Source organism: Leptosomus discolor, chromosome 8, assembly GCF_034619465.1.
Source record: "Leptosomus discolor isolate bLepDis1 chromosome 8, bLepDis1.hap2, whole genome shotgun sequence".
NCBI lineage: Eukaryota > Metazoa > Chordata > Aves > Leptosomiformes > Leptosomidae > Leptosomus > Leptosomus discolor.
In genome coordinates, this window is record NC_141398.1 from 39439743 (window position 1) to 39458763 (window position 19021).

General features: G+C 54.3%; 2 protein-coding genes across 2 annotated transcripts in view; both read left to right on the plus strand.

Moving 5' to 3' along the window:
• The window catches only part of EDC4 (enhancer of mRNA decapping 4), a 35760-nt gene extending 27089 nt beyond the window's left edge, over positions 1-8671 (plus strand). Inside the window, exons 23-29 of the mRNA XM_086469618.1 lie at positions 1115-1270; positions 2009-2124; positions 2429-2594; positions 3794-3980; positions 5249-5468; positions 6211-6374; positions 7704-8671. Of these exons, the coding sequence (XP_086325744.1) occupies positions 1115-1270; positions 2009-2124; positions 2429-2594; positions 3794-3980; positions 5249-5468; positions 6211-6374; positions 7704-7896 (1202 nt within the window). The 3' untranslated portion in view covers positions 7897-8671. The remainder of the gene's footprint in view (positions 1-1114; positions 1271-2008; positions 2125-2428; positions 2595-3793; positions 3981-5248; positions 5469-6210; positions 6375-7703) is intronic.
• Positions 8672-9167: 496 nt separating this feature from the next.
• Positions 9168-11823, plus strand: NRN1L (neuritin 1 like). The gene is made up of 3 exons (XM_086469510.1): positions 9168-9225; positions 11300-11459; positions 11550-11823. Exons 1-3 carry the CDS (start codon positions 9168-9170, stop codon positions 11821-11823), a joined length of 492 nt encoding a protein of 163 aa, XP_086325636.1.
• Positions 11824-19021: the final 7198 nt, after the last annotated feature.

The following is a 19021-nucleotide window of genomic DNA, read 5'->3' on the forward strand; positions in this document are numbered from 1 at the left end:
TCTGCAATGAATTTTGTCAGCAGCTGATTTGTCTTTTCACTGTTTGTTTTGTTGTGGGTTTTTTTGGGTTTTGCTTTAAGATGCACATGCGTCTTGGTGTTTCTGTGTTGGCTCCATCAGAGAGCTTGGTTGCTTTGTGACATGTGACTAGCTTTTATTAAGCCTGGGTTTGCTCCCGTGCACTATATTGCTTGTGTCCACTAATTCCATCCTGTAGAAATATTTTTACCAATTTGATTTTTATCGATATTGGGCTGCTTGGTTCCTGTAGTGGTTTTGGCTGAGATGGAGTTATTTTTCTTCTTCATAGCAGCTTGTGTAGTGGTATGTTTTGGATTTGTGACCAGAATAATGCTGATAACACACTGATGTTTTCGCTATTGCTAAGCCCTGTCAAGGCCACCTCTGTTTCCATCAGCGAGCAGGATGGAGGTGGGCAAGGAGTTGGGAGGGGACACAGCTGGGACAGCTGACCCCAACTGACCAAAAGCCTGTCACATACCGCATGACGCTGTGCTCAGCAGTAACAGCTCGGGGCAAGGAGGAGGAAGAGGGGATGGTGGGAGCGATGGCATTTGTCTTCCCAAGTTGCCATTATATGTGATGGAGCCCTGCTTTCCTGGGGATGGCTGGAAGACCTGCCTGCCAATGGGAAGTAATGAATTAATTTGTTATTTTCCTTGGTTCGTGTGTGCAGCTTTTGCTTTACCTACTAAACTGTCTTTATCTCAACCCGCGAGCTTTCTCACTTTTACCCTTCCTGTTCTCTCCCCCATCCTGCTGCAGAGGAGTAAGTGTGGGGCTGAGCTGCCTACGGGGGCAGCTGAGTTAACCCGCAATATGAAAGGAACACTACTGCTAAGCTTCTTTTAGCTGCTTGGCTTTTCTACCATGCCTTCCAGAGCTCTTTTCTCACCCTGATCATTTGTTTAAGAGCATCCTGTTGTTTACAGGAACCCATCAGCAATGTTATTAGACCCCTCTTTAACCAGAGCTGCAGATTTCCTCTGACTGAGCCTCTGGTGATGGGGCTAGTGTCCATCTTTGGGGACAGGAGTATTGAGGGTAGAGAGGAAATCTGTTATTCGTGCTCCTTAACATGCATTCTCATTAGAGAGAAGACTAGACCGAGCGCTGACGGAAGGACAGCAGCGCAATGGGCAGCTCCAGGAGCATCTATCTCAGCAGCTCTCTCAGTCCCTTTCCACTGCTGTGTGTAACCGTCTGGAAAGGACTGTTCGTGAGGAGATGAAGAAGACTGTACCCCAGTGTGAGTGGAGTGGTGCTGTCTGGGTTTTGAAGGTGGATCCCTACAGTTAGCCCCGTAGGGATTGGGAGCGTGCTGCATGGAAGTGTTGGCACTATATGAAGTAGGAGTTGCGTTACATGAAGACTAGTCATTGCACTTTAAACTGTTGTGGGCCTTGCTGTAGTCTGAGAAGAGGAGTTGTGGTTTGGAAGGAGCAGGAGGCTCCCAGAGGGAATGCCTTTCCAGAGAACGTGGTCTGGCCTTCTGTTATAATCCATAAAGTTTCTGGAGTCTGTCTGGTGGAGGAAGGCAAAAGAGGCTAATGAGTTTGGAAATGTTGAGACTTGACTGGAGCAAATTTAAACTTGTCTTTGCCCTTCCTTGACACACTGGCACCAGTCATGTAAGGAAATGTTCAAAGAAATGCTGGTGGTAAAGATTTCTGCAGCCACTGGTGTCCACCATTCTGCTTGAAGCAGGGCTACCCACTATCTTAGACCAGGTCAGCTGTGACTCTGTCAGGGCAAGTCTTGAAAACCCTCAAGGCTGAAGATTCCACAGCCTCTCTGGTGACTTCCAGAACTGTACCACCTTCCTAGCGAAAAGCTTCTCTAATGTCCAGGCTTGGCCAAAGCTTGTGACCGTTGCCCCTCGCTGTGTCATATCCAAGAAGAGTCTGACTCCATTTTCTTTTTTCAGGTTTTGAAGGGTGACTCTAAGCTTAAAGCTGCAACTTTGTCATGTTTTTGTCATGCCTAGGCATTTCCAAGAGCATGGACCCTATTGCTGGCCAGCTAAGTAACACTATTGCCACCAAGCTCACTGCTGTTGAGGGGACGCTGAAAGAGAGTATCACCAAGCTAGTGAAATCAAAGGTAAGGTGAAGCAGACTGTAGCTTTTCCTGGGGACACAAAGCTGTCACCTGCCTGGGTAGCGACTCCTCATACCTCTTCCTTTCACCTAGATCTCCAGGTGGGTCTGAGATCAGTTTAGCTGCCAGTGATCAAAGCTCTTTCCTGGTCTCATCAGCTCAGCTGCTGAGGCAATACATACTTCTGACACTGGGCTGTCCTTACTGGTATGGGTGTGTTGCAGGGACCTACAGCGTTTGTTCACGTCTTTAGTCTGCAGCAGGCTGTTGTTAATTTTGTGGAATCTCTTCTGTGTGTGCTTGTAAGAACCTTACAGATACCGTTGTGAGGGCAACGGCCGATACCCTGCAGGGGCCGATCCAGTCAGCTTACAGGGAAGCATTTCAGAGCGTTGTGTTGCCAGCCTTCGAGAAGAGCTGCCAGTCCATGTTCCAGCAAATCAATGACACCTTCAGGCAGGGCACACAGGAATGTGAGTAGGTTTTCTCCTCTTGAGTTCACTGCACAGCATATTTGCATTAGTGACTGATAACAAGTTGGCCTTTTCTTACATCTTTGCCTTTCAGTGTTTCCCTGGTAAGTGTTTAACCTCTTAGCCCGTTGGCGTGCTCCATTTCGTGCTTGGGAAATAGAAGCAAAACAGGAGGTTTTTGTGGGTGGTGCTGTAAGAACAGAGATCCACCTCTGGAGTTTGTAGCCCATGCAGTGAAACACTTGGTCTCATTCTTTGAATCCATTATCTATTGAGTAGAAAAGCCCAGCTGTAGGATTACCCCATCCTGACTTCAGGAGGATGATGTGTGGAGAGGCTAGCAGTCCTGCAGCTAGGCCTTTATCTCAGAGGGGTAATGGAACTGGGGAAGGTTTAGAGAAGGGTACAGGGATCATCAGAGGTTGGATAGTGGCAGAACAGTGTAAATAGACATGGTCAGACTGGAAAAAAGAAAACCGTGTGAGGAAAATTGTATACTGATGCACTGGAGAAGATCTTTCCTCTTCTCAGGCTTGGGGTCCAGTTCCTTGGCCTTCTCGGAGGCCAGGCAAGTATTGCTTTGCAGAGCTGGTTCCTGAGGGGGCCTGAAGGTGGCTAGTGCTGGCACAGCAACTTCTGTTCTCTGTAGATCTGCAGTGTCTCCAGCTGCTCTTTATTTTGCACCTTCCTTTTCCTCATGTTTCCCACAAGTAAACATAGCTTATATTCTTCTGATCAGACCACTTTATAAAATATTTCAAAATACAGCTTTTTGATCTCTGCAGATGTGATTTTTTTTATTTATTTATTTTTTTTTTTAACTTTCCTCCTGTTTCTTCATTGGCATTGAACTCCATCACTAATGCAGATCAGAACTCACACCTTGCATGCAATAAAATACCCTGGTTCCCACCTTTTTCTTGCCCTGGACAGACAGTGCCTGTAAAGGTCTGTTACAAGAGAACTTGTGGCTTTTTTGCTATATCCTGTGTGATGGGGAGGCTGGAAGCAGAGTTTCTAGGTTAATGTAGCGCAGCCCAAACCAAGGCTTTGTGCGTTCTCCCTTCTCTCCTGCACTCATACGCTAACTCAGTACTTGTTTCTGCTGGAGAACACGTAGAGCCTGGCAGCTGGATTTCTGCCCTGACCATCTCCACAGGTACCAATGGCACAAACTTCTTCCTCTCTGCTTGTTGCAGATATCCAGCAGCTTGAGACACACTTGAAGAACAGGAAGGTACGAGAGCAGGAGGCCCGAGACCCGCTCCTGAATCAGCTTCGACAGCTCATCAGCACCTTCCAGAGCACCACGGAGCAGCTGGCTTCCACTGTCGCTGCCAGTGTCCATGCTGAGGTGCAGCATCAGCTGCATATTGTCGTGGGCAAGTAAGTTGGCTGCTGGGCTTGTGGAGAGAGATGTCAGTGAGAGGTATACATGTGCCTAACAAAAACCTCTCCTTGCTAGTTGTGGAACAAGCCATTTGCTGCTGTAGAGCTGCTTGTTGGCTCTGTGCGCAGTATGACAGTGTGTGGGCTGGTGTAACTGTGGGCACAAAACAAAGACCACAGAAGTTTTCTAACAACCAGCTATATGGCTGCTGCATGTGGGAGCCCATGGCCTGCTTTTCACAGGGTCCCCTGTGCATGTTGGAGGACAGAAGGACCTAAGGCAGCTCAAAAGTACATTCAATTCTGACTGTCCTTCCTGTTCTGAAATGTTCTTCTGGTCTTTTAAAGGATTTTTCTTTTGAACTCTGTGTCCTCAGGCATACCAACAGTTTCAGCAGGCTGCTCTGTCCTCCCAGCTGCTCTGCAGCAATTCATGCTCGGCCATCCTGTTTTCAAGATGTGATCCCGGCAGCGCCTTCAGCATGTTCACGCGGTGAAGCTGCTGGCAGGTTGCCAGGCATTGAGACTGGCCAGCGGTCACCTGCAGGGCAGAATGCCCCTGTCTATTTTAAGCCACTGGAACATATGTCAGAGCGCAGTGGGGTCTTTGATGCAGACCAGACTTGCCAGGAAGGCCACCAGACTAAATTCTGATCTTGCTGCATGGGCTATGCTTGCTCCCAAGGAAGTCCTGCTATTCTGCTGGTGGCAGAGCATGTTTGAGGCTTTTGTACCCTTTGTAAGAAAGTGGGATTTCAGCCCTTTGGGGGAAGGTGTAACACAGGGCAGCGCAGCCTGCACCGTGAACTGGTCTTCTGTGAAGAAGCCACAGGCTCAATGGAAGCGTATTCTCCTTCTAACGGTGTTACTTGCAGGCTAGGAAACGGCATCTAGCAGATCTGATGTAGAAAGCTGGGCCTGTTTGGGGATGAACCTAGAGCTTAGTAGCCTTGCTTGGAAGCCAGAGCCATTAAAGATTTAAAATGCCGTTTAATGAGAGACTTAGTTCCCTGAAACATCACTTTCCCAGCACAGAATCCCAGCATCTTCCCCATGCACCCTGGGACTTCATGTTGGCCACAGCACTACCTTACGCAGCACTATTTCTGATGCCTGGGCCTCAGAGTGATTTGTATTAACCCTTTGGGAGCTGCGCTACCATAAGCAAACAAGCCTGTGCTTTCTTGCTGGTAGGAGCTTTGTGCAATCTTGTCCCTCAGCTCTTCATTTTCAGAGATGCCTTTGGGTTTTGTTTTGTTTTTTAGCATGCAGGAGTCTATTTTGGCCCAGGTGCAGAGAGTCATTAAAGGTGAAGTGAGCCTGGCTATGAAGGAGCAGCAAGCAGCTGTCACCTCAAGCATCGTCCAGGCAATGCGCTCGGCAGCCGGGACTCCGATCCCTTCTGCTCACTTGGATTTCCAGTCTCAGCAAACTCATATTCTTCAGCTGCTCCAGCAGGGACACCTCAACCAAGCTTTCCAGCAGGTAGCTTGGCTTCCTGGCAGTGGGCATTGCTGCTTGGTGGGGGATGGATGGGGGGAAAACTGGCTTCTTGAGATGGGGATGTAATCCCATAACCACCTGTACAGGAGCTGACTGAAAAGACCTGTGGCAGCAGACTGCTTGAGGGCTGTGGTTGTACTTGCACAGCTCTGGCTCAACCTGCATGCAAGTTCCATGCTTTGGTAGTGGTTTAGTTCCTTCTTCCCTGCCCATGCCCTGTCAGGGCAGTGTCAGTGCTCCAGTAAGCCCAAGTGTTTTGCCATCAGCGGTGGCATGTGGTGTGCCCCTGAAGAGCAACAGCTTCATAAGCTTCTCCAGGCAGATCTACCAGCTGGGGCATGACCTTGCCTTTGCCTTTGAACATGTAGGCAGATCCGTTTGAGCTGCTGGAGACAAACTCCTCTGGGAATAACAGCAGTGCTGTGCCAGTGGGCTGGCAGGGGATGTAGACATAGCCCTGCTCCGTGCTGCAGACTGTAACCTGCTCCCCTCTGTCTGGTTGTGGCCTGTTCAGCTTAGAACAGACACAGGTGTCCTCTGAGCACAGACTGAGAGCCTAAACACGGTCCTGCCTGTGTGTACAGCAGGGTTTGCAGAGAATTCTACTCCCAGAGGAGGCTGGCAAGCCATTGAGCTGCCCCAAGGCAGAGGGCTGCCTGCTCTGTCCTGTGTCCCTCACCTGCCTGTTGTTTCCCCTTCATGTCTAGCTGTGTCTTCCTTGCAGGCTCTAACAGCAGCTGATCTCAACCTGGTTCTGTATGTCTGTGAGACTGTGGATACTCAGCAAGTATTTGGACAGCATCCGTGCCCGCTGTCCCAGCCTGTGCTGCTCTCCCTCATTCAGCAGCTCTCCTCCGATTTGGGTACTCGTACGGAACTGAAGTTGAAGTGAGTACAATCGCAGCGCCAGGTCTGAACCTATGCAGACCTCTTCCTGCCTCTGACTTTAAATCCACTGCCTGGAAGTGGAAGGTGGTGCTGTGACAAAGGTTGGAGCTTCTGCAGCCTGTTACTGGCGTGTGAACAGCTGGCAGTGACTTGGGAGAAGATGCTGGCATGGCCATGGAAAGCTTTGCTGCCCTGAGGTATTAGTGGAAGGAGTGCCCAGTTGTAGATGCTGTTTCCTCCTGGAGTGTAGTCTAAATATTTGCAGTCTGTGCAGCGATCTCCTTTAACTAAGGAACAATTCCCCTGTGGAGGCAAAAGGAGGGATAGTACCGTGTTTCCTGGATAGCTTAATACTCTGGCCTCAATTCTTAACCCACTGCTGGACTTGGTGTCGGCAGTTTCTCTTCGTGACTGCCAGACAGGTTCAGTGGGAGGTGGCAGCAGGAGCTTCTGGAAGGAGTGTCGGTTAGATGTTCTAAGCAAAGCTTGTGTGACAAAATAGTGACTGTGCTGATACTTGCCATGAATATTTTTAGCAAGTGAGTCAAAGCCCTGTTACCTGCCCTAAAAAACTAACTTGTTAAGATACCTGCAGGTTTTGACCATGGTTTGTATGGAAGAATGACTTCAGTCGAGTTCAACTCGTTACCTATAGGGACAAAACAAGCTAGAAAAACTGAAAAAGAGCTTTAAGTTACAGACCAGCTGGTAATCAGAACAGCTGAAATTGCTGCTCTACGTTCAGGCTGGTCTGGTAGTACAGACCTTTTGCAGTGACCCCATTGCCTTGCTCTCAGGCTGCGGCTTGAAACTTTATGGCTCGTTTGAACTCCAGAATGGCTTGTTGGTAAAATTCTTGCTCTTCCCCCACCCCTTCCTGGATAGCCATATTGGAAGAAGACCTTAAATATATCCCTACATGAAATAAGCCTCACTGCTGAGACTTTTACTGTCTTTTAAGTGACTAATTCTGCTTATGCTAAAAAGGCATCAAAGAAAATCTCTACAGAGCTGTGACCAGGCATGGCCTGTGGCCAAGTGCCACCTCCAGCACTGCAGGGAGTTCTGTCTTGCTGTTGTGCCTGCTTTGATTCAGGCAGCCAGGTTGTGCTGTGTGTGCTGCAGGCTGGAGGCTGCCCTTATGTGTTGAGGAAGGGATAGGTGGACTCCGCTGTGAGTCAGTAACGTTTATTTTCTGATGACTGAATGTACTGCACTGAGTTTGGGCGGGAGCGGGAGCAGAATTGCGCATCTTCAGTGCTAAAATGAACTGAATCGGATTGGGATCGCATGTTGGCTTTGGTTCTAACCCTGGTCTCTCTCCTGCAGTTACTTGGAGGAAGCGGTGATGCACCTGGACCACAGTGACCCCATCACTCGAGACCACATGGGGTCAGTCATGAACCAGGTGCGGCAGAAGCTCTTCCAGTTCCTCCAGGTGGAACCCCACAACACATTGAGCAAGCCTGCCCGTCGCCTCATGATCATGCTCCAGGGTCTGGTCACCCCTGGCATGACCTAGGAGGACCTGGCTACCTTATGGGCTGCTCCATGGAAGCCCACCTAGGCAGATGCAGTAGTCACTAACCACGTATGGCTTGTGTTAAAAGCTCTTGCCAGGAAATCTATCAACAAGTGTGTGATGTCTCTAAGGCAAACGCCACCTGTGTATAGTCCCAAATAGTCATGGCTTATTTTTCCTAAATAGCCTGTTTTTGAGAGAGTTAAGTCTCTTCTTCACCTGCCCGTCTGTCCCTGAGGCCTGGCTGGCAGTCCATGTTGAATTCAGCAGAAGACGATGGATTTCTTACCCCTTTAGTTCAGAGCCTGCTGCCGTCAGCAGAGCAGAAGGGAGGTGCACGCTGAGCCCCAAGCAAGGAGGCAGCTGGGGCCACGTGCTCCTCGTTGACCAGAAACTAGTACCTGTATCTTAGTCAAGGACTCAAACTCTTCCTCCGTGGTGGGGTGAGTAGCTGGGAGGATGTCAGCTGAGCAGGGAGGGTGGTTTGTTTAACTCCAGCTCCGCCCTGCCAATGCCCTGGGGTGCCCAGCCCACCCTACATGGCGCAGGCAGGTTTGGGCAGCGGGGCTGTGCGTGCACACCGTTGGAGTGACCCAAGGAGGAGCTCTGGGGTGGGATGGTTGGGCAGCAGCCAGCTGCGCCAGCCCCTGGGGGCCCTGCCTCTCAGAGCATGTTAAGTTTTGATTTTACACCAGGGTTTTTCTTTTTATCTAAATTTTGAAATTTTTTTTGAGATAACATTAAGAATAATTCAATAAACAACTTTTTGAGGAAAAAAAAACAAGTGGGGACCTGCTTTTGTTGTGTGAGGGAGGGAAGGGTGTATGGCCTTTGGAACCAGTCCTCGAGCAGATGAAACGTCTTGGAGGGACGATCTCCAGGCTGGAGCCGGAGGCGAGGGGCCGGGCTGCCCTTTCTCTTCCCTTATCTCCCCTGGGAGCTTTCCTGAGCTTTCCGGGGAGCCCGGCCGGGCGCAGCGCTCTGCCCTTCCCGGGAGGCTTGGATAGGGCAGGGGCTGGTCCGCTACCCGCGGGAAGGAGACAGCAATTCCCCTTTTTTTCCCAGCAAAAACCCCTTCTCCTGTCGCTCCTTCCTCCCGGGACTTGCGTGATGCGGGGCCCGGCCCCGGGGGTCTCCTGGGGCCCGGCGGGGGGGGGGGGGGGGGGGGCGCGGGGCGGGGCCGGGGCGGGCCGGGGGCGGCGCGGCAGGGCCGGGGCTGCCGGCGGCGGCGGAGCGCGGAGCACACGGCGGCGGCGGAGGGTGTCGGCACCATGGGCTGCGGCTGCTGGCGGCTGCTGGGCGTCGTGTGCCCGCTGCTCCTGCACCTCGGTGAGTGTGTCGGGACCGGGGACGGCGGCTCGGGCATCCCCGAGCCGATGGGTGGGAGCGGGAGCCCCGAGCACCTCCAGCTTCGCTGCCCGAGGGGCACTCGGTTGCCCCGAGGCTCAGCGATCCACTCTCACCCCCGTGTCCTGCAGCACCGGGCGAGGAGGGAAGTGGCTTCGCGGCACTGCCCGGGGTTCCCTCTGCTCAGGTGGGGACAGTTCCCAGTGCTCTGAGCCAGCCCTGTCTACCGACCCCATACTCCGTCTCGGCTTTCCCCTCCTGCCCTCCTTCACCCAGCGCCTGGAGGGCACCCTGCCCACTGGGAGCAGATCCTGCACCTCGCCAACACCAACGTGCCCCCTCCATGCTCTCCCACCCCTCCCAGAGTGATGGGAGGACTCTGTGGTACACGGTGGCATCCCTGCCCTGAAGAGGGATGCAGGGGCCTGGGGCCCAACCTGGCCTGGCGCTGCACAGAGGGTAGAGGACGAGGACCACCAAGCTTCGAGTGGGTTTTGGGCTCTGAGGGGGGGATGATTCAGGCCTTTCCCTAGAAGCAGGAGGGCTGCGACAGCACTCACTTGGGACCCAGCGATGCTCCATAGCACCCTGGGAAACTCCCTTGGTGTGTTTTCCTTGAGGCTCTTTCCCGTGGGTTTTTCCTGTGTGGTTTTTCAGCAAGGTAGCAGAAATGATTTGCCCTCCTGGTTTCTCTTTCCTTGCCTGCCCTGCCCAGCCTCGTGCCAAGGGAACCAGGCAGAGGGGAGGGCTTGTGCTGGGCATTAGAGGAGCCCAGGAGGCCAAAACCCAGCATGTGGCAGGGACCAGCTGGCCAAGGAAGGCATCTACTGGCCTGCCAGCCAGCGTGTCCCTGGGCTGGTGCGAGACACGCTTGTTGCCTGGCTGGATTGAAAGAGAAGCAACGGATCCCACTTGATACCTGTGATATTTGTGACCCATGTGGCTGGCATCGATCCGAGACTTTCCTCGGTTATGTGCTTGGGGGTTTCTTGTTGCAAACGCTCACTGTGCTCCATGAGGTTTCAGGCTCACCCAGGTGTTAGCCTCAGTCACAGCCACTTTTCTCAGGACCTTGTTCAAGGGGTGCAGGCATCAGATGCCAGTGGCATGGCACACAGCTCCCTGGAGACATCCTGACTGCCTCAGCAGCTACTGGGCAACTTTCAGCTGCTTCTGGGGTCACCTTCCCACAGGGGGCCTCTCCAGAACTGTCCTCATGCCTTTTTAGCATCCTCAGCTTAGAGGGGCACACACCCACAGCACTTCTGAAAGTTCCACGCCTCCTGTGGCTTGGCCCAGGGAACTCACATCTGTCTGGCCCTGCAGGACCCCCAGGGCAGAGCCAAGGATCTTGCGGTGTTTCCCTGTGACCCAGCCACACACTGACTCTTTTTGGGCTTCCCCCCCGCCATGGATGCACGCACAGCCATCCCCGACACACCCTATCACCCATCCTCCCGTGGCTGGCACCGGAGTTCAGCCAGTCCTAGTGGTTCATCCCTTGCAGAGCAGGGTGGGGAACTGGGGCTTCTCAGAGTTAAACAGCTGGAGTTGCACTTGTGCCTCTTCATTTTGTGCTTTTCCTTCCCCTTTTCCCTTCCCTTTTCCCCTTTCCCCTTCTCTCCCACTGCAGCAAGAGCAGGGACTTCACTTGCTGAGCCTTTGTTTTGTTTTTTTCTCTGTTGTAGTCACAAATTAATCTTTGCTGTTAGGGGATAAAAGCTAGGACAGATGGCTCCGGGGAGAGCCCGGGAGGCCTGAGGCAAAGCGGCCAGCACGCTGCTCTTCCCCCATGGCTAATGGCAGCATCGCTTGTGGGGTCATCACATCATGCTGCGTCAGGCTGCTGGGCTCCGGGTTCACTCTGAGCACCTGGGGAGAGGATGCCAGGGGTCTGGTGGGATGCGAAAAGAGGTGCCAGCCCCTCGCCACATTCTGGAGCCCGGTGTCACCTCCACCTGGTGACACCCGCACCCCACTCGCCCCTAAGCCGGGCAGAAGATGGCCATCGGGGGGGGCCGTGGGGGCTCAGCTCCGTCTCTCCTCTACCCTGCAGCTGTGAGCCAGGAGCCTGTCAGCATGGCGGGGAAGTGCAATACCATCTACAAGGGCTTCGCTGGCTGCCTCATCAGTCTGGGGGACAGCATGGCCCAGAGCGTCCGGCGGCAGCAGGAGGAGGGTGGCGAGGAGGCGCAGGAGCTGGACACCATCTGCAAGTGAGTGCCCCTGTCCCTGTGGGAGCTGCTGGGACGGCCAGCTGACCTGCCACCAGCGGTCCCCTCAACTCCTGCCCGTCTCCCCCCCAGGTCCTGGGACGACTTCCACGCCTGCGCCACCGAGGTGCTGTCGAGCTGTCCCGAGGAAGCGGCTGCCATCTGGGAGTCTCTGCGCCAGGAGTCCCGCAAGATTCAGTTCCAGGGGAACCTACAGGAGCTGTGCAGTGCCCGGGGACGCCTGGCCAGTGCCCGTGGCTCACCAGCCGCCGAAACCAACCAGGCCACACTGCGGGGCTCAGCCATCCCTTTGCGCCCCCGTCTCCTGGCCCTGCTGGCCCTGCCACTGCTGGTGCCCCGGCTTTAGTCCTGCTCACCTGCAGGGTGCCCGGCCGATGCCCCAGGTTGGTCCTCCGGTGCTGGCCGGGCACAGGCGCCCACGGTCCCCGCCAAGCTCACCTCCTCACCCAGGCGTCCCTTGCGGGGCACGGTCCTCTCCTGCAGCCCTTCAGATGGATTTATATTTATATTAAAAGACACTTTTACATTTCTCTTGTCTCTCTGATGTGGGATGACCCTCGTGCCCTTCCCAGGTTTGCTCCAGGGACTGGAGAGGAGATGGTCCCTGGGCCAGCCCCTGGGGAGGGTCACTGGCAGGGTCATTGTGGCTTTGTCCCCCTAGCGCATTGCCCACGGCCACACCGGGCACCACAATGGCCCCAGGGAGGGCTGTGCCAGGGATTCCCACCACCCTGACAGCAGCTTTTCAAGTCTAGGCATAAAGGATATTCCCTTTAGAGATGAGGCAAAAGGTTTCTTTATTTTAAACGGCATCTTAGGAAAACACATTGTGTGTATTTCTCTTTTCTCTTTTCAGCAGCTGATAGCTCGTCCTTTGATGGGCAACTCCAGCAGCATCAGACAATTTTCTGAAAGAAATCCTATTTTCCATTGCTTTTATTTTGGTCCTGCTATATTCAGTCCTATTAATGGTCACGAAGGAAACCGGGGCTTTCAGGGAAGAGAGATTTCTTTAGCCAAGATGATATAGGTGAAAAAATGAGGGAACTGGAGCTTTCATCCGGGTCCAAGTGGGACTTGTTGAAGTTAAACCAAGACAATGTGGTGGAGTTTAACTTGGTTAAACTTGTGTCTATCAGTGGGAGATGCTGTTATTCCCATCCCTGTTACGCTGCAAACTTCAGGGTTTTTTTCCTAGCGTGCTAAAACCCACCATGGCAAACCAGTTCCCCTAGTCATTGGTTGGTGAGGTGACCTCCAGGGAACTGCCATCTCCCCCCACCTGCCACCTAAAGGGACACTAAAACTGCAATTGGGCCACCCCACCTATTGCACAGGTCAACGGCTCCTCACTGGTGCTGGCACATGGTAAAGGCAACAGCACTCCGACTGCCACAGTCCTCCGGCCAACACTAGTGCCACCATGCTGTGGACCACATGAGGCTCAGCTGGGAACCAGAGCGATGAGAAAAGCAGCTATGTGCCATGAGTAGCGAGTTGCTGCAGTTTCTTTGATTCCTGGGGTGGCTTCAAGGCTGTCCCGAAAACATCCCCGTGGCCAGACACAGGGCACAGTTGTGTTTTTGGTCCAGGGAAGCCTTTGCACCCTGGCCCGTGTCTGAAAGGCTTTGGTGTATGCACGAGAAGCTCAATTATTGCTGTCCTCATTGAGCTAGGGAAAATTATTGCTTGTTTCATTGTAAAACCTCTTCCTGCAAGGTCCAATCACTTAAAACGTGTGATCCCCGACCTCTGGGATGTCACCCCGACTGCCTCAGTCCTCTGCCAGCATCTAGGGCCTGGAAATGCTGCCTGGATTGTTGTGCCGTGGCACATCACAGGGGGCTGAGCGATCGCCGCCGATCTCTCAGCTTTTCGGGGGAACCCTCTTATTTATATCATGCTACTTATTTCATCAACCAGCCTGGAGCTGGCTTTGGGGGGGACACACAAAATGTTGCATGGGGAGGAGCGGGGATGGGCTGCCGGCAGCCTTTTCTAGGTGACAACGTTGCATCTGGAGCTGGGTGCCCCACAGGACATGGGGCAAAACAGCATCCTGGCTCTCCTTGGCCGGCAGCTGCCGCTCCCTGTGTTTAACGCTGGCGCTGGGAGGATAATCCACCGATTCTTTCCTTTCCAGTTCCTGACAATCCTGTGTTTAAGGGTGAATTAGTGCCAGATCCCTGCAGGGTGGCTAAGAGGATAAACACCGGATGGGCGCCGGCCACGCAGCGCCCATCGCCTCGCTGGCACCTCCGCGGGGCTGGCAGCGGTGGGCTCGCCGCCGTGGGCTGCTCCCCATCGTCCTGCAGTGGGGTGGTGGGAGGTGGCTGGGGAGCCGGAGGGCCACCGAAGCCATGCTCTGCCAGGACATCACCGCGACAATGACACTGCTGTGCACCAAACTGTACAGCTTGGATCCAGCCGGGAGCCTGGGAAGACCCGCAGACACTCACCAAATGCTCGAGGTGTTTGATCCTGCACTCAGAAAGATGTGCTGCACACGTCCCATACCCTTGAAGATGTCACCATATGTGTCCCACACCCTTGGCTATGTCACCACATGTCCTGCACACCAGCACATCACCACACATGGCCCAAACCCTTGGCTATGCTACCACGTGAGTCCTGCAGCTGGAAGGTATCCCCATAGGCGACACCAGAGCCTGTCACCTCACAGTCTGCTGACACTGATGGCTCCGGGGAGCTGGGGCTGGGATTTGGAGATGCCAGGCTAGGACTGGCCTGTGGGTCACTGCTCTTGGCGACACCCCATGGTGCAAGGGTCCATAGCAAAGCACTGCCCTAAACCCACTGTCACTGTGTCACACCTAATCCTTCTTCAAGGAGGTGCCCTCAAGGCTGGGAGTGGCAGTGTGACAGCAAGGATGGGCACGCCAACCTACAGGAAAGCTCTCCAGGTGCTCCAAAATCAGGACAAGCAGCCAGTATCCATCCTCCCATTGGGTTCAAGGGTTTGGGAACCTGTGGCCACGTCCTGCCGTGGGAAGGGACAACATCCTCGTTTCTGCCCCCAAAACTGAACAGCTGATTCCCTGCACACCAGCTGGGGTCTTGAGGCCACTGCCCAGGCTGAAACCCACGATCACTGGATGGGGGGGACGGAGACCAGTGGCCTCTGCCACTGGGTGTCTCTGGGCACCCGGCATGCTGTGAAAACCCATCACTTTGGTTATGAAACTCTGGTGACCTACTTTACACTCTCTGCTTTTGTTCTTAATTCCCAGATATGGCCGCTCTCCAGATTTTGCCCATCAAGGCAAATTAATTGGAGTAGATCCTAATTTGCTCTCTGCTATTCTTTGGGCAGAAGATTAAATGCTCTGCAGACATTATCTCCCTCTCTCTTCTCTAAGAGACAAACCTGAATTATTAAAAAAAAAAAGGAGAAGGGGATAAAGGAAGGCCGAGTTAGGTTGAGTTGATGTTTGAATTCACTTTTTGCAATTGCAGAATGGGCCAGGGAGGCCCCCATGTCCCTGGGCAGCTGGAACCAGATGGTGACAGCATTCTGGGCAGCTGTGTGAGCGGGATGGCACACGTGGCACAGTGACACAAGGGCCAACCTCCCAGCCATGCTGCCTGCCTCCTCCGCCACACGATGGGTGACTCCTCCGGTCCTTTGCCCAGCGAAATTCCTCCTGGTGCCAGCCGGGGAACAACCCCTCGTCTGTGGGGACGCACTTGGGTTTCTCCAACAGGGTGGGCTGAAGATATGCCAGGGCCACCAGCAGAAGTGGGATGGCTCTTTGTCCTCCCGCAGTCCCCAGTGCTACCTTTGCAGTCCGGTGTCCTTGTAGAGGAATGCACCCAGCCTTGCCGGGCAGAGCTGCCTCCAGCATCGGTGCACCCCAGCACACTGGGCGGAGAGCGAGTGCTGGGAGCCGTGCATAGCCTGAAGGACACTATGTCTCAGGGCTGGGGATTTCTGCTGAGCCAAATGTCCAACTTCCCATAAGGAAAAACTAAAAGGCAACCTCAATCCCCACAGACTGGATGCAGCAGGAACGGCTGAGCCAGAGTCACCTCTGCCGCAGGGGCCATGCTCAGCCCCCAGTCTGGCACCCGGTCTGTGCTCAGCTTTGGGGCTTTTTTTTTCTCCAGAGAGGCATATGGGAAGTTGGATTTTTTTTTTAAGCAGCTTTAATTGAACATCCTACCCCTCCGACCTCTGCTCAGCCTTGCTGGGACAACCTTGAGCTCTGGCCTGGCATGGCCACCGAGGCACAGGCTTACTGTGCGTGGGGCTGGGATGTGTCTCAGAGGAAACCCAGGTTTCCCACTTCACTGCACTTCCATTCAGTGGCAGACAAGGTTGCTTGTTCTGCTCTGTGACCTTCCTACGGCTCAGCATGGCAGAAAGCCTCGGGCTCCCCGAACTGCCCTGTGTCCAGGACATGCAGTCATGTCCCAAGTAGTTCAGGGGTACCAGGGGATACTGGAGGTGGTGCTGGCCATTTCCATCACTCCGTAGGAAATCACAGCTCATTGTGCCCCAGTGAGACACCAGATTCAGATGGCAGCGCTGCAGGTGGGTGCTGGATGCAAAGGGAGCTCCGGAGGTCGCTTGTCCAAGCTCCTGCTCCAAGCAGTGTTTACCCTGGAGCTGGAGGCTGCTCAAGGCCTTTTCTGGGGAAGCTGTGCATCTTCAAGGAGGGAGGATTCTCTGCCTCTCTGGGTACCCAGCATCACCCCAGTGGTCCCAGCCTGCCTTTAGCAGCTTCCACAGGAGAAGCCATGAGGAAGCCACTGCCAGGAGATGTAAAACCCTAAGGGGAACCCATCCTTGCAGATGGATGGTAGTTCCCAGAAGGGAGCAGCCAGGCTGCAGGGCCACCTCTGCTGCTGCTTCTTCATAGAGATCCCTGCCTCGGTGGGCTGAATCCTTTCCTGGCACCAAAGGCAGGCTGTGGGTCTTGGGGGTTAAGAGTCGGCAGGGGATTTCTGAAGGGGCAAACACAGAGGAGCAGGGTGAGGCTCCTCTCTTGGGAGAGCAACACCTTGGAGGGGAGGAGGCAGAACCAGGTGAAAGTGAATCAAGACACAAGAAAACGGCAGCCTGTTGACAGCAGGGCAAGAGGCTGCAGAGCCTCCCTGGTGCTTTGCAGCCAGTGCCCCCAGCAGCAAGACGCTTACCCTGGTCATGAAACATTTCTTGCTGGAGAAATGTCTCTAGACTGACCAACAGTTTTCAGAGGTCAACTGAGCCGGGCCCCAAACCCAAAACGGGGGCCCAGACTAGCAGGCAGAGGATCATGTTAATGAGAGGAGGGTTCCCCAAGATCCCTGCCCTCTCTCAAGCTCCATCACAGGTTTCACACTTCCCCAGACCTTCTGCAGTGAGCTACAGGTCCTTCCCAGCCTCAGCCCTGAGTAGTCTGCAGGGCAGATATGTTGGCTTCGCGCGATGTCTGGTGTGATGTTCTCTTGGCTCCGGTGGATCTCGGAGCACTACCATGGCATAAATAATACAAGAGCCTCTCCGATTGAAGTTCTCAGAAGTCCACGGTTCTGGCCCAAGAATGTGTTGGCTTTTTGACAGTTTTGTCCTGACAATTAGCAGTGGTGATGGACCTGTAACTACCTCATTTGATGTTCTCATGAGCCGGTCAGGAAATAAAGCTGTGAGGAAGAGACTAAAGGACGATGCAAAAGCCTGAGGGAAACCTATCCTTGTAGAGCAGTTATTCTTGTCCGAGCAGCTGTGGCCAAGTCAAGGCAGCCCACTGATGAGAAGTGCACGCTTTTTTATTTGCTGGTGGCACCAAGCTGGGATGACCTTGAGAAACAGCCTAAAATAAGGGGATCAGCTTTAACAGGGCCATGTGCAAGGTTTTACACGTTGAGCACAGGCTAAGCCACTACCCAGGGACAGGGCAGGGGACATGCGGCTATGGAAACATCTCCAGAAAGAAAATGGAGGGGTTATAGGGCTGAAAATGTACCAGCAGCGCCATTGCTGTGTGGGATAAGGAGAACCGGCTGTTTTCCCTTGCAGAGAACTGTTCAACTGAGTGGATCTGCTGGGTATGGCCCCTTCTCAGACCTGTCACACATTTCCATACCTTATCTGGAATCACATGGGAAAGAAGCTGATGACAATAGGTGCATCAGCACGTACACCTTTTAATTACGAGGTGACTTACTAAGCATTTTAAACAGCCAAAAAGCCCAGGAGTGTTAAAATAAAACCAGTTATTTTTAAAAGCATGGTAGGAGTGTGAAAATAGCCCCTCTCCACCCAAACTACATTGGGAATGATGCAACAGTCAGGCTGGAAAACAAGCCCAACAGTGTCGCATTTGTGTCTTCCCCAGAGAAAGAAGTGCCGTTGGCATCTCTGCAAGAAGGTGTCACCCATCATCCTGCTGCTTTTCAGGTCATCTAGGGCTGAAACGTGGGGTGTTTGGTTTAATGATGGGGAGACCTATGAGGAATAAAGTCCACCAGCAGTTACCAAGCAAGCTTTGCAGGTTTTATGGCAGTAGCTGGGGAAAAGAAAGGAGAAAGGAATGTGCCTCGTTATTCTGTTGTGCACAAGAGCTAGCCCACGGGGACTAGGTTTTTCCTGTCAAAGAAAAGGGCCGATGCTTCCAGGCGATTTTCTTGCAAAGGGAGTGTTTTTCCAGAGCCCCGCAGCCCAGCAGGGAGCCCTTGGAGCCACTCGGTGGGAGCAGCTCTCCCAGGCGCTGCTGTGGATCCATTTGGGCTGGGTTTGGCTACAAAAAGGAGGTGAGGAGTAGTCCATCCTTGGGCAGCGGGTCACCATGGCCGCCCTCAGAGGCAGCAGTGTGTGAAGCGGGAACACCATGCCTGTTGGGGCGCCTCCTGCTCAGCCCACGCGACTGGGGGGTCCTGGGGCCTGTGGGACTGGGGAGGGTCTCAGTCTCTGTGGAGTGAGTGGGGTCCTGGAGCCCATGGGGCTAGGAAGTCCTGGGGCCTGTGGGAGTGTGGGGGTCCCAGTCTCTGTGGGGTGAGGAGGGTCCTGGAGCCCCTGGGGCTGGGGAGGCTCCATGACCCTGTGGGGCTGAAGAGGGTCCCCGAGGCCTGTGGGGGCTCCTGGGGCCCATAAAGCTGAGGGGGGCCCATAGAGCTGAGGGGGACCCGGAGGCAGGGCGGCCCCCGGGGCGTGTGTTCGCGGCGGCCCCGGCAGGGGGCGGTAGAGGGCGAGACGGCGGCACGGCGCCCCTTCTCCACCCCTCCTCGGCCCCGCCCACCGCCACCTCCACCAATCGCTGGACGCGTTGCACCCGCCCCTTCGGGCGCCCCGGCGCTCGGGGATGACGTCAGGAGGCGGCGGCGAGCCGCGGGCCGGAGCGGGCAGAGGTGAGTGGGGGATCTGCCGCTGTCAGGGCCCGCCCGCTCCGCTCTGCCTGGCCTGGCCTGGCCTGGCCTGGCCTGGGCCGGGCGGGCATCTCCGGGCTCTGGCCGCTCCTCCCGTCTCCTCCCTCCCGGGGCACTGGCGGCTCGGCCCTCGCGGCACGGCAGCGGTGCGGCCCGGGAGGCGCGGGTGCAGCGGG